Source organism: Mandrillus leucophaeus, unplaced genomic scaffold (genome assembly GCF_000951045.1).
Source record: "Mandrillus leucophaeus isolate KB7577 unplaced genomic scaffold, Mleu.le_1.0 Scaffold798, whole genome shotgun sequence".
NCBI classification, from domain to species: Eukaryota; Metazoa; Chordata; class Mammalia; order Primates; family Cercopithecidae; genus Mandrillus; species Mandrillus leucophaeus.
In genome coordinates, this window is record NW_012108674.1 from 1296238 (window position 1) to 1310861 (window position 14624).

A 14624-nucleotide genomic window follows, 5' to 3' on the forward strand; every position below is an offset into this window, starting at 1 on the left:
GCCCGGGCCGCGGGCTACGACCTGTACAGGTGAGCGGGGACCTCCCGGCGAGGAGGCTGGGAAGGGCCGGCCATCCGCTGCCACAGCTAGAAACAGTCATCGAAGAGATCACAGGAACACACTAGCTATAAATAGGATTTCTGCCTTTTTCATATTGAAAATTTTAGCTTTCATCTTTGGCATAAATTAAATAGAGATTTGGGCAAAGACTGCAGAATAAGTAAAATAACTATACGGCGTCTAGCAAGGCGTTACTTTGCAACGTTTATTGTGCCCTTCCTAAATAGAAGATAGAGAGGAAGGCACATGGTGGCTTTCGAGTGGCCTGAGGGTGATGCTGTGCTCAATAGAAAAGCCAAGGTGAGAGCCTAGATGTGAGCGTGAAAACACCTAAGAAGGATGAACAGAGATGCATCTGCCTTAAAAAGTTATTTTCTATACATTCATCTGGCCCCAGGGCGGAATTTCAGAAGGCATCCGAATACGAAAGGCAGAGCTGCCTGTAATACTACCACACTTCATCTCTACAGCACGTTTTACCTGTACTAAAAACCCTCCTTATGCTGTTGTATTTAGTCCTCACAACAATCCTTAACTAGGTAAGTGTTACTTTTTACGCAGGCAGGAGTTTGTGAAGAGCTGAATTGATTTCCCCAGAGACTTGAAGATGATACCATTTTTTATCCCGAATTTTGGGCTTTTTTTTTTTTTTTTCTTTTGACTACTGTGCCAGTTTTTAGAGCCATTAAGGTAGGAGAAAAGTAATGCTGAGAGGGAAGGAGAGTTTATACTAAATCCCAAGCATTGGGATTTATTTTAAAGTTTCTCAGGTAATTCAAACATGAGAACTATTGGTCTAAGCACAGAAGAGAAAGTAGTGCATGATGATAGCAACAGAAAAGAAAGGAAAAGGAAAGTAGGTATGGGCAATTGCAGCTGGAAAAACTACGGTCTCTTAATTTTAATGAATAAAAGAGTGATGTAGTTTGACTAGACCTTTCCGAAGTATATTTTGGAGCACTTTTTTGAGTCCTAGGGGAGTCCTTGATTTAAGATACCTTAAGTAGCCTCATAATAAATTCAGGTGACCTGTATACTGAAATAGACGTGGAAATAATGTATCTGTAATAAATTAGGCCATAACTATTTAAAGAGGGGTTTCAGCGAAAGAAGGGGAAGTATAGTACTGCTTTACCAGACTTAATGCAGTTCTCCAAAGTAAACTTCTGGTTCTGCTCATTGTAAAAATCTCTTAAATTTCCACCCAGCAGAGGGCCACAGTAATAGCAAGAGTAGCAGCATTTGCTACGTGGATCTTAGAGGAATTCTGTTCCTAAACAAGGTCCATCTCCAGGGACTGTTCACAGTGATCAGCTCTCTCCCTCAGCCAGGAAATTCATCGCCTAAGCTTGGCAAACCACCAAGCCCCGCCTGACAGATACAACACAGTTCTTTATCCCTCTTATTTTGTCCACCCATTTTCTCCTTTCCTTCTGCAGATATTCCCTAATCACATAAATGATTGTGAGACTAAAATGAGTTAATATATGTAAACCAGTTAGAACTGTGCCTGGCACATAGTAAAGGCTTAATCAGTGATAGCTAGTATTATTAGTAATATTTGGCCTTTTTTCTTTGTTCTTTCTTCATTTTTTTTCCTTTTCAAACTATGGTAGTAAAGCATCCACCTTTTGAAAGTTTGCCTTTCTGCCCTTTCATGCTAATAAGTACCTCAGTTTCCCAATAAACTTTTGTTCAGGGGCAAAGATTTACAATGTTGACATCTCTTCACACCACCAAAAATATTCACGGAGAATTATTTTATCTAAAGCTGTCATTTTAATAATAAAATAACTACCTCTACCTTCTTCATAAACTTTTAAGATGAATTGGGAATTCATCATAGCAAGGTTGATTTTAGAAACTAAAGTTCATTAATTCATTAAATATATTGAAAGCAATTTTATATGCTTGGTCACAAAGAAAATACAAAAACAATTTTATAAATACATTTGCAGTTATTTTCTTTCAATATTTTCTTAGTGCCTATGATTACACAATACCACCTATGGAGAAAGCTCTTGTGAAAACGGACATTCAGATAGCGCTCCCTTCTGGGTGTTATGGAAGAGTAGGTGAGTCATTTAAGAAACAGGTAACTATTTGTCAAGTTCTCCTTTGTGATACGTTCTTCATGTTTCATTTGGGGTAATAAGCAGGCAATATTGCTTGGGCTGTGTCCTAAAAGAAGCACCATTTGTGATAGCAAATGCACTGTTTGAAAGGCTTTATTTACATCTTTGCTTTGCCTCTTTTTGACCCTTTTGTTTTTCTCTTTCCTCACTGGAGCTTTTAGGCTCACATTGGCCTAGAAGGCTGTTCTCAGAACATGGCATTTTATATTAGGAGAGTAAAACTTGGGACCTTGTTGGTCCCAGAGTGTGTAAGCCTACTTAACCTTTTCTTGTTTGGTCGTGGGGTTAGGGTAAGGGATACTCTTCAGTGTTGTAGAGGCATTGGGAGGAGGTAGGACAAAATGGAGTACAAGTCAACAGGTTTGATTTTTCTGGAGCGTATCAGTTGTTACCAGACAGTTCTTTGCAAGAGCGTAAGTTCTTTTTGACTAACCAGAGTAAACATAAAGGAGTCAATGGAGCTGTGATGCCCTCCTCCAGGGAAAGGAGTTAGACTGGCACTATCTTATTAGCCATGAGTGGGGAAACTGCCAGTACTTCAGCCCTTAAAAGATAACAAGATGGCCTCTCATCTCATCTCTTGGGCATCATTGACTGCATTTTTTAGAGTTTTTTCAGGGGAGGGGGCAGGAGATGGAGTGAAATAAAGGTTAGTATAGAAAGAGGCAGCATTATTGACAAAGTGCCTGATTTAAATTATTATAAAATAAAATACTAGTTAGGATAATTAATTATAGACCTGATGCTTGAGTCTGCAATAATAAGGTGTAACCATAGCTTTTTATTTTTTCAGTTTTTAGGATTAAAAAGTATACTAGTATTGAATCATTGAGACTTAGTTTTTGGCATTTTTAGTTAACTGATATTAGCCTGTTTATCTTACTCTGGTTCATGTGTTTCCTACAGACATGCCTTTTGGCATCTGAATCATGAATAGTGGGGTCCCAAGTTGTAGTCTATGCTCTGCTACTATTTGGTTAGGTTTGTTTCCATCTCCCTTCCCCTTCCTTTCCCTTCCCATCTACATTGTACATGTTGTGGGTTCCCATCTTAAAGCCAAAGTCGTCTTCCTCAGTAGTGTTGCTGCTGGCCACACTCCTCTTTCTTCCCCTTTGAGGCTTAACTTCTTGAAAGAGCAGCCTACGGTCGTTCCCGTTTGCTCACCTTTCAGCTCATTCTAGCAGTCCTTCTCCCCTGTCTGCAGCACCACAAATTCTAACTGAAGTCACATGGGAGTGGTTTAAGTTAGTTTTGAATTAAAACCTTGTAGAATTTTCCTAAACTAGTCTTTCCAACTTTGGTAATGTAGTATGATGAATATATATTCTTTAATTCAAAACCATGTGCTAAAGTTAAGATGAAGATGTAGATATTATAGATGAAGAGAATGACATGCTTAAATTGCATCAGTTATCTCTGGTATAGCCCTTCCCCCTTAAAATAACCAGTGTCTCCTTTTTTGTTTTTTAGCTCCACGGTCAGGCTTGGCTGCAAAACACTTTATTGATGTAGGAGGTAATGCATTTCCTTTTTTATTCTGTAAATGTTTGCAAGCATTTACTTTGTCTTTGTTTAAAAGGTAATATTCAAATGACAGATTTTATTTTTAAGAAAATAAAATGATTAGAGGAAAGCTTGTTATAATATGAGGAGGCAAAGCTTTGTGGTTATTTTAAGCAATTATATTTTGCTTAACTACTAACTTAATTTTTAAAATAATTACCTGATTATTAATGACTTAGATTTAATGATGTAATAATTAGGTAATTATTTAAGCAACAAGAGTTCTAGAAAACACAAGGCTATCTTGTAAGAATTTTCTTCATAAGAGAGCTATCTGTCTTTAGCAAAATATAACAAGAAAATCTTTCCCTGAAGTCAGGAGAGAAAACACTTTTCTCTAAATTTGTCAAGACAGTCCTCTGTGGTACCTGTTTCCCTTATAATAAAGCCTTTCTCATGTCTCCCAAAGTTAACCCTACCTCATGTGGTACCTTTCATGAAGAACCTTCAGTGTCCTCTGCTAACTACTCTTGCTACAGAGCTACTCCTCTTATCGTAAGGAAACTTCTACTTTCCTAATGTGGTTTCCTTGTTTCAGGTCTCCTCCAACTGGGATCCAGACCCCACTTAATGTGGTCCCCACATACTGATCCTTTATCCCATCAGTAGTGAATGTTTCATTTAACAAGATATCTTGGCCCCACATAAGTAGGTATGCTAGATCTCCTCCACCCCTTTTTACAGAGCTACTTTATATAGCTCTGGCTTAGAAATGAGCCCACGTGGATATGTGGTTAAAAACTGGAGTCTCTGGCCGGGCGCGGTGGCTCAAGCCTGTAATCCCAGCACTTTGGGAGGCCGAGACGGGTGGATCACGAGGTCAGGAAATCCAGACCATCCTGGCTAACACGGTGAAACCCCGTCTCTACTAAAAAATACAAAAAAAAAAAACTAGCCGGGCGAGGTGGCGGGTGCCTGTAGTCCCAGCTACTCGGGAGGCTGAGGCAGGAGAATGGCGTGGACCCGGGAGGCGGAGCTTGCAGTGAGCTGAGATCCGGCCACTGCACTCCAGCCTGGGAGACAGAGCAAGACTCCGTCTCAAAAAAAAAACAAAAAACAAAAAAAACTGGAGTCTCTGTGTGATTCCAACCCCCTCGTTCTTTCCACTGCAATTAAGTGTGAAGATTACCCTGCTGCATCCCCCTCACCAACTAAACACGTCCTGAATTAGCTCACTTTTATGTGCCACTGCAAGGGCTAACTAAGCACTTAATGAAACCTGGCTATCCTTAGTCTGACATTTGGTGGGCGTGGTATCTCTCCATAGTGTCACTAGGTGGTGCTGTTGGCCAAGACAGGACCCCAAAAGTACCCAGTTCTTAGGGACTAAAGGGGAGCTAAGTTTTACATAGCAGGGATGGACATTGGCAGCCCACTCTCGGGTTGAAGATTCCTTGGGCTCTGTAAGTTATGCTCTGTAAGTTGACCGTTTACAACGTCAACTATGGTCATTTGGGACTGTAACTTAAGGATATAAATGATTGTATATATTTTCAACGAAGTTTCAAATGATTGTGCAAGGAACAGGAGCTTTGGAATAACAACTGGATTTAGGTCCCAGCTCTGTCACTAACTAGTTATTAACCTTTCTGAACCTGTTTCCTCATCTTTCAATGGAAATTAGTGTGCCTGCCTCTGAGAGGTGGGAGGATTAAATGATAATATGTATGAAATACCTAATACAGTGCTTGGCACATATTAGATTCTGTGAGATATAATTTCTGTCCTTAGGGACTTCACAGATTGTTTTTATGTGGAAACTTTTTCTTTTTTTCGACTTTGTTACTAATTTTTGCTCTGTTTAAAACAACTTTCTGGAAAAAAATTCATGTAAAAGAATGGAAAGTTAGTTTGCCTGGTGGTTGGTATGGTATTATTCATAAAATTACACTGTGGTGTGTTCTTGGATGCAGAGAACCTTAACAGTCTCCCTTAGGCACAAGTTTATCATAGTTGGCAACAGTTTTTATTTCTGAAAAGAAATGTTGTTAGAAATCCCAGGCTGTAAATAAGGGTCAAAGGGAAAAGTTGAGCATTCAGGATTCTGTTCAGAATTCACATCTGGTAGGTGTGGATAGTTTTTCACTAAAAAAAGGTTTCCAACAAATGACATGCCAAACTCTTGACACAGTAAAACTTTTGCCTGAAGTCAGTTAATCACTCTGCCAGTTCCAATGCATGATTTTTCCAGTGATAACTTCAAGATACTTTCTGCTTTCTCTGAGGAAAAATGTCCCTGATACTTATATCCTGTAGGCAGAGAAGGCTTTTCTTGAATGTCGAATGGCAATTGGGTGATAAATGAATTTGGAACTACTGGAAGTTTTATACCATCAGCATTCATGTTAGAAAAAATGTTGAGGGCCTTTTTTTCTGCCATACGTTTGAATTGACTTCAAACTACTTAATTTCTTGTAGTCAGTTACAGGTTTTTCATATTTTCTTGGCCCAAGTATAAAGATCACCTGTCTCTAGAATTCAAGACATTTGAGTAGTTCTGATAGGACTGCTTTACAGGTACAGCAGAGGCCTTTGCAAAAAGGGAATGTTTTTGTATGTTAGAAGATACTATAAAGCCAACAAGCAAATGTTTACAATTTATATGAAAAAGAACAAATGAGAAAAAAAAAATGAACAAAATATAGACGAGGACATGCAAATGTCCAACAAATGGGAGGAAAAAAGTCCAGCCTCACTAGTCATCAGGGAATGAAAAGTAAGGCAATGAGATAACCATTTTGTACTCATCATATTGGCCAGAATGTAAGAGATTGTTGCCATCAGATATTGGCAAGCATTTTGGAAATGGGCATTCTCAAATATTGCTGATGGAAGTTTGAATGGCTACACCTTTTTTTGCAACCTATTTGATGAAAATAAAAAGTATTAATGTACAAGGATATATTTAAAGGGCTTCTTTATTTTTTATAGCAAAATGTAAAAGCAGCGTGTGTCTGATATTATGTAAGAGAATAGTCACATAGAAACATATGGTACAGGTTGGGCATCGTGGCTCATGCCTGTAATCCCAGCACTTTGGGAGACTGAGACAGACAGATTGCTTGAATCCAGGAGTTTGAGGCTCATTTGAGCAACATAGGGATACTTTCTTTCTACAAGAAATACAAAAATTAGCCAGGTGTGGTGGTGCCTGCGCACCTAGAGGCTGAGGTGGGAGAATCACTTGAGGTTGAGGCTGTAGTGAGTTGTGATCATACCACTATACTCCTGCCTGGGCTATAGAATGAGACCCTGCCAAAAAAAGAAAGAGAAAAAGAGATACCATATTTCCATATCTTGTATCTAAAAAGAATGGCTAACATTTACATTTATTAATCTCAAAGGATAAATAGAAAAAAAGTAGTATGTAAGATATATTTCCGTAACATTAGCTATATCAGGGAGGGTAAGAGAATATTATAAGCTTTTACTTTATATGTATTTGCACTGTTTTGGTTATTTAAAAATTTTCAAATACAGTAGAAACAGAATAGTTCAGAAGTCGGTCAGTCCATATTGTCTTTCTCTAACTCATTCAAGATAGATGAATTACTAGCCTGTACCTCAAAATCTCCCAGCATGGAAGTTCTCTAGCCTACTGTGGCCATTTTTTCTAACATGGAACAACATGCTATGTTGAGGGATTTCTTCATTAAATCTAATTTAAATTGTCCCTGCAGTCAAAATTTTTTCCATATAGGTAATGTAGAAAACAGCTGGTTTCATCTTTATATCAATTTTTTTCATAAATATTAAGGTCTAAATTAACGGTCAACTGACAGTGGAGAAATAAAGCAGGGTTTGGTAATTTGAATTCGTCAAGTTCAATAATTGATTGTTTCCTTCAGACCAGACAGGAGAGGAACTGCCTTTGCTGCTTTTCTGCCCAGTTTTATACTCACTCTTCTCGTAAAAGTATTGCATCAGGAACCTTTTAAGAAGTGCTTAAATTCAGATTCACTTGTCCCTAGTAATTCATTCATAAAGCACAGGGGTTCATTTAAATGTATGTTGTAATCCATTCGGAAAATCTAAAATGTTGTTTTTGCTGAATATGGTGGACCTAAGCGTTTGCTTTTTTCCCCCCTTATATGAGAAAATTGAAAGGATATGCTTTGGAATTACCTTTGTTCTAAAAAAATGGGGGGGTGGGTATGTTTTGGGGTTTTTTTTTTGTTTTCTCAGCTTTCAAATAATGAGAAGTATGGGCAAATAGCATTACTGCCCATTGAGCTGAACACATGATTATTTTTAGTTCCATATTTTTTCCTTCATCAGCGTTTTTGTTGGGGGTAGAATATTAATAACAAGTAAGATATGACATGGAGCTGTATTCAGTTAGATTCACGTGAGTCCTATCAAGCCTTTCACAAACTGAGGGGAAAGAATTACATGTATAGCAGGAAATTGGGAGTGGAAGGAGGAAGGGAAGTGACAGCTAATAAGGTAGGGGATTTTCGGAGGGAGGGTAATGAAAATGTGCTATTATTGACTGTGACGATAGTTGGCCAACTCTGATACATTATAAACTGTGGAACTGTAACACTTTAAATGGATAAATTGTATGCTTTGTGAATTATTTATCAATATAAAAAAACGAAAAGGCCTGATGCACCTGTATTATCTGTGCTTGTGTTTATGGAAATATTTTAAATTATTGGCTCAAAGATGAATGCTAGCAAGTCTGGTAAGTATAACTCTCTGGGCTATGGCAGGGACCTGGCTCAAGTCTCCCCTGCAAAGATCTTCGCCCACTATGTTCATAATCTCAAAGAAGTACTAATTACACATATAAAGTTGTACTCATGAAGCCTATGTGCTACTGTCTTCTGAGAAATCATGCTCTAAGAAAGGATGGTGGTTCAAATTAGAAGGAGAGGAAGATTATGAACTGAAAAGTTCAGGTACATTTTTAGTGTACAAATGGAATGTTCTAAGATTTGCGAGACTGCTGCTTAACAATGTCAGCGTTGACTTATTCCGCTGCAGAGCTTTAGGCTTTTTTACATTTTTGTTTATGACTCAATAGTATTTCAATCTGGGTATTAGTGGGAAGCTGATACCAGGAAAAGCCTTTAAAACCCAAACTGTAATTTTCTCCTAGTCTTTTTGGCAAGTGTGCGGTGGGTAGACAGTAGGTTGGAGATAGTCATTGCTACTCCCAGCTTAAAAGAGGAAATGGTTGCCATTTGATAAAGAGTGACAGGTTGGAAAATTAGGATGTGTTTTCTAAATTTTTATTTGTATTTTAGTAATATCATTTCTTGGTTTTGAGGCTTTACATAGTACCAGGGCAAGATTCACTTATTCAATTGTAAGAATACAAATCTCAGAGCTACATAACAATGATTTTGAGATCTTACACCTCTAGTATTCAGATAGCAAAAATTGAGATGATACTATTTTTCTTTTTTCTAGCTGGTGTCATAGATGAAGATTATAGAGGAAATGTTGGTGTTGTACTGTTTAATTTTGGCAAAGAAAAGTTTGAAGGTATGTTAAATATATACATTCACATAATTCTAGTGAATTTTTGGAGTCATGTATGTGTAAATAATATTGACTCCTTTAATTCTCATTGAATAAGAGAGGATGTGGAGAATGTCAGTAATATCAATAATAAACTATTCTTTCTTTGAAGTCAAAAAGGGTGATCGAATTGCACAGCTCATCTGCGAACGGATTTTGTATCCAGAAATAGAAGAAGTTCAAGTAAGTATTATAAAGTATGATAGAGAATAAGTAATACAACATCTTAAGTGAAGAAATATGTATAATCTTGAGGATTTAATATACTGTTTGTAACTAAATAGTATATATGACTAAACTTATTTTAAGCAAATTTAAAATACTAGTTTTAAGAATTTCTTAAAATGTTTTTTATGTAGCTATTATGTAGTATTTACTTTACATAAGTTATTTAAACATACTGTGAACTTCTAATATTTTATTAGAATTTTTAAAAATTATCCAATATTCTAATTTATGGAGCTTTTTAGAATTTAATTTTCTTCTTCCTGTAATCTCCCTTTTGAAAAGATGATATAGCAAGAGTAGAATTCTGGCTATATTTTTCTTAGGAGCTGGAGAGAAAAACTGAAAGAGACTCTAAAAAAACTGTGAAGCTTCCCACCTTTCTATCTGTCTATCTTTCAGGCTTTGGATGACACCGAAAGGGGTTCAGGCGGTTTTGGTTCCACTGGAAAGAATTAAAATTTATACCAAGAACAGAAAACGAGAAGTCATACCTTTTTCTTAAAAAAAAAAGTTTTTGCTTAAAGTGTTTTGGTGTTTTGCACTTCTGTAAACTTACTAGCTTCACCTTCGAAAAGTACTGCATTTTTTACTTTATTTTTTTTTTTTATGGTCAAGGAAGAGATCATAAAAAAATAAAACACAAAGCTTTTTGTGTTTGGATCAAAAAGAAACTTTGTTTTTCTGCAATTGATGGTTGTATGTAAATCTGCTTTGTGGTGACCTGATGTAAAGTGTCTTCTTAAAATCAAATGTACATCAATTACAGATTAAAAAAAAAAAACCTGTATTTAACTCAAATGATCCCCCTTCAGCAACTTATTTTGCTTTAATTCCTTTAAATCTTAAGCAATATTTTGTATTCAGTAAACTTAAATTCTTACACAAGGTACAAAATCTTGCATAAGCTGAACTAAAAGAAAATGAAATGAAAAGGAGAGATTAAAGGTATTCCTTGTTCTTCCTTCTCTTCACTAGTTTAAAAACTTCTTTTTAATCTTAAGATTCCTTGTGATGAGAGTGAGAAGAGAATCCTCAGTTTATTTTTCCACTATTAATCTTTTGATAAATCCTCTATTGACTGGGTAGAGGTATGTTTGTGAAAGACATGTAACTTGGGGATTTGTTACCTTTGTTTTGTTCCCCTGAATTTCATCTCATCAGGCAAGTTGTACTAGTTGTAGCTATGAGTTTCCCTAAGTGAAGTAGCAATAGGCTGTAATCAAGAAAATATGCCATTTACAGGGATAAGATAAATGAAATAATACATACTTCGGCCACCAGGTTTTTCTGTCTCACATACATAAGCAGCACTTCATTGCAGATACGGAACTGATTCTGTGGCTTAGCTTGATTGACATCTTTTGGAAGTTTCTGCTAGTGTGCTTTCCTTTCTTTACTATGTTTCTCAAATTCCTTTGTGTCAGGGTTTTTTGGTGTCACTTAGGTTTTGTCCATCAGATTCTGAGACACCAGGCATCATTTTGAGGATGTGGGTTATACACATGGAGTGCTTCTGGAACTATCAGTTCGCTTGGCCACCCAGTTTGTGGAAGCACAGGCAAGACTGTTCTTTTCTGGTGATTCTCCAAGCCATTTAATACCCTGCAATGTAATTGTCCATCTGTGGGGTCACAGTTCATTAGTGAGTCATGAAATCAACTCACTGGGACATAGCCACCATTTTTGTGTACTGCATTGGGCTATAAATTATTTCTGTTGTCAGTAAAATTTAAATGTTTTTCTGCTAAACTAACCAGAATGGATTCTGTTTTGTGCACCTGAACTGTGATCAATACCGAATAACAGTTGAGTAAGAACGAACAGTATTACATGGCTACCGAGAAATATGGTCTTAGTTTACACTGTTAATATTAGTTACCTCTTACAGAAAGTCTGCTGTAGGCTGGGCGCGGTGGCTCACGCCTTGTCCTAAAATCGTGGAGGCCTCTGCTATGATTCACCTATGGGAGCCTGCCAAAGGCTCCAGACAGCATCCCTATCTGCCACTGTCACCTCAAGCACCATTGGATCTGCTGGGTCATATGGCCCAAGTGGCAGAGCAGCTTGCACAGCTGTTGCAGAGCCTTCTGTTCTGGATCCCACTCAAAACTGGCAGCCTTTCAGGTCACTTGATAAATGAGCTGGAGTAAGATACCCAAATGAGGAATGTGTTGCCTCCAAAATCCAAATAGGCCCACTAGGCGTTGTGCTTCTTTCTTGGTTGTAGGAGGGGCCAAATGCAGCAACTTATCCTTTACCTTAGAAGGAATATCTCAATAGGCCCCACACCGCTGGACCCCTAGAAATTTTACTGAGGTAGACGTTCCCTGAATTTTAGTTGGATTTATTTCCCATCCTCTGGCACACAAATGTCTCACCAATAAGTTCAGTGTGCTTTCTACTTCTTGCTCACTGGATCCAATCAGCATAATGTCATCAGTGTAATGGACCAGTGTGATATCTTGCAGAAGCAAAAAGCGATTAAGGTCTCTCCAAATAAGATTATGACACAAAGCCAGAGAGTTAATATACCCTTGAGGTAGGATAGTAAAGGTATATTGCTGGCCTTGCCAACTGAAGGCAAATTCTTTCTGATGGGCCTTATGGACAGGAATGGAGAAAAAGGCATTTGCCAAATCAATGGCTGTATACCAGGTACCAGGAGATGTGTTAACTTGCTCAAGCAATGAAACCACATCTGGTAGAGCAACTGCAATTGGAGTCACCACTTGGTTAAGCTTATGATAATACACTGTCATTCTCCAAGATCCATCTGTCTTCTGCACAGGCCAAATGGGAAAGTTGGATGGGGATGTGATGGGAATCACCATCCCTGCATCTTTCAAGTCCTTGATGGTGGCACAATAATCTCCACAATCTCTCCAGGGATTCAATATCGTTTTTGATTTACTCATTTTTTAGGTAGAGCCAGCTCTAATGGCTTCCATTTGGCCTTTCTCACCATAATAGTCCTCACCCAGTCAGGGACCAGTGTGGGGGTTCTGCCAGTTGCTCAGTATGTCTATGCCAATTATGCATTCTGGCATTGGGGAAATGACCACAGGATGAGTCCAGGAACCCACTGGACCTACTGTAAGTCGGACCTGAGCTAAAACTCCATTAATTTTCTGACCTCCATATGCCCCTACTTTAACTGTAGGACTATAATGACATTTTGGGTTCCCTGGAATCAATGTCAGCTCAGAGTCAGTGTCCAGTAGTCCCCAAAATGTCTGATTATTTCTCTTTCCCCAGTGCTCAGTTACCCCAGTAAAAGCCAGAGGTCTCCTTGCAGAAGGATGAGAGATTCACTGCATAAATTGTCGGTAATAGAGTGGGGTCCTTCCTCAAGAGAACCTGGCCTTCCCTTCATTCAAGGGGTTCTGGGTCTGTAAACTGGCTCAAGTCTGGAAACTGATTGCGGGGCCATGATTCTCTGTTTTTATAATTCAAATTGCAGTAGGCTTCCTATCAATTTCATTTCTAGGAACACTGATTAATTAGCCAATGCCAGAGCTCTACACGAGTCAGACTATTCTGATTGCCGCTTTGCCTCTGCTGTCCATTATGGTTACTACGCCCACTTTGCCTTTGATGGTTGAGGGCTGCCACTTGGCCCCTGCCACCTCAGGATCCAATTATTCCCATTGGATTTAAATTTTGTAGTTGAGTGGCTGCAGTTCCCACCATTAGATCTAACATATAGAGAAGAGCAATTACAGGGCTCTTCAGAGATGCAGATACTGTCCTCACAAATCTATTTCACAAGACATTTGTCAAGGGTATATCTTCTGGACCCTCCCAGCTGGGAGGCGTAGGTCTAAAGTGACTAATCCACTCCACCATCCCAATCTCCCAATCTCCCTAAGCTTTTGGATCCCTTCCTCTACATTAAACCAAAGGAGATCAGGCATTTCCAGCTCACTCACGGTGGGCCAACTTTTAATCCATATTTCAGCTAAACAAACAAACTATAAAAACCTTTTTTAACTCCCCAAGCTATAACATTAAATGCAGAGTCCCTACTTAGTGGGCCCACATCAATAAATTCAGCCTGATCCAACTCTATGTTCCTGCCACCATTATCCCATACACTTGATATCCATCCCATGTCTGTTCTCCAGACTGCTGTTTATATAAATTAGAGAACTCAAGCAGTTCTTGAGTGTAGAGCACCTCCTAATGGGTCATATTCTCAGCCTCACCTGTAGGGGCTCGCTGGGACTTTAGTTTAGTTATAGGTCTAGAAGCAAACAGGAGTGGTGGGGTTGGCTCCTGAGAAGAATCAACATTATTTTGCCTGGAACTGCCTCAGGGGAGGCCATCACTATTGCCTCAGGCAGCGCAGGGTTTATCTCCTCAGACAAAGGTGGAAAGGCTGATATGGCAGCATGGGTCAGGGTGGGGGGATGTTGCCTCTACTGGGGATGGAGAAACTATTCCTTCTGGCATAAAAGGTTCATCAGAAGTTTACAAATTCAATGTCCCCAGCTTCATCAGGGTCCTCCCACACTTCCCCATTCCAAGTTGCAGGGTCTTTTCCAATCAATACCTCACTGTAACAGTAGACACCTCCCAAGGTTGTGCATAAACCTTTCTGTTGCAAGTCAGCCACTCGCATGATAAGAGTTTGTGTCTGTTTTCCCACAACTTCAGCTCTTTCTCTACAGGAGATAAGACTCACTCAGGGCAATCTTAGCAGATTTGAGGCTCAGTATCTGCTTCTGAAGCCAGGAGACGGAATCCCTGAGTTCATCATTTTCTTTCATCACTTTGCTGAACTTAGGAGCAAACAACCAATTTCATTATATTCCTTGGTTGTCCACATATGGTCTAAGGTATTATGTGTAGAGTCGCTAAACTCCTTGCCTCTCATGAGCAGCCTCTCATGAGCAGTGAATCAGGAGTGTCAAATGCATTTATTTTGTGTGACTGTCTAAACAGTTCACACCAAGGACTATCAATGTTCTCCATACTATTAGAAGTAGAGTCCTTAGCATTTTGGGGTCTAATCATATTAAGCAGCCAACTCCAGAAACCCCAAAACCAACAAAAGAACTCCATCCTTAATATTCTGTTCCTCTAGAACCACTTCTGGTACCAAAATCT

General features: G+C 38.7%; 1 protein-coding gene across 1 annotated transcript; it reads left to right on the forward strand.

Moving 5' to 3' along the window:
- DUT (deoxyuridine triphosphatase) lies at window positions 1–10459 on the forward strand (the record flags this gene model as incomplete). Its single annotated transcript, XM_011967318.1, has 6 exons — window positions 1–29; window positions 2044–2135; window positions 3666–3710; window positions 9177–9251; window positions 9400–9470; window positions 9915–10459. Coding segments are annotated over 6 exons (369 nt in total), but the record flags the coding sequence as incomplete, so codon positions are not given.
- Window positions 10460–14624: the final 4165 nt, after the last annotated feature.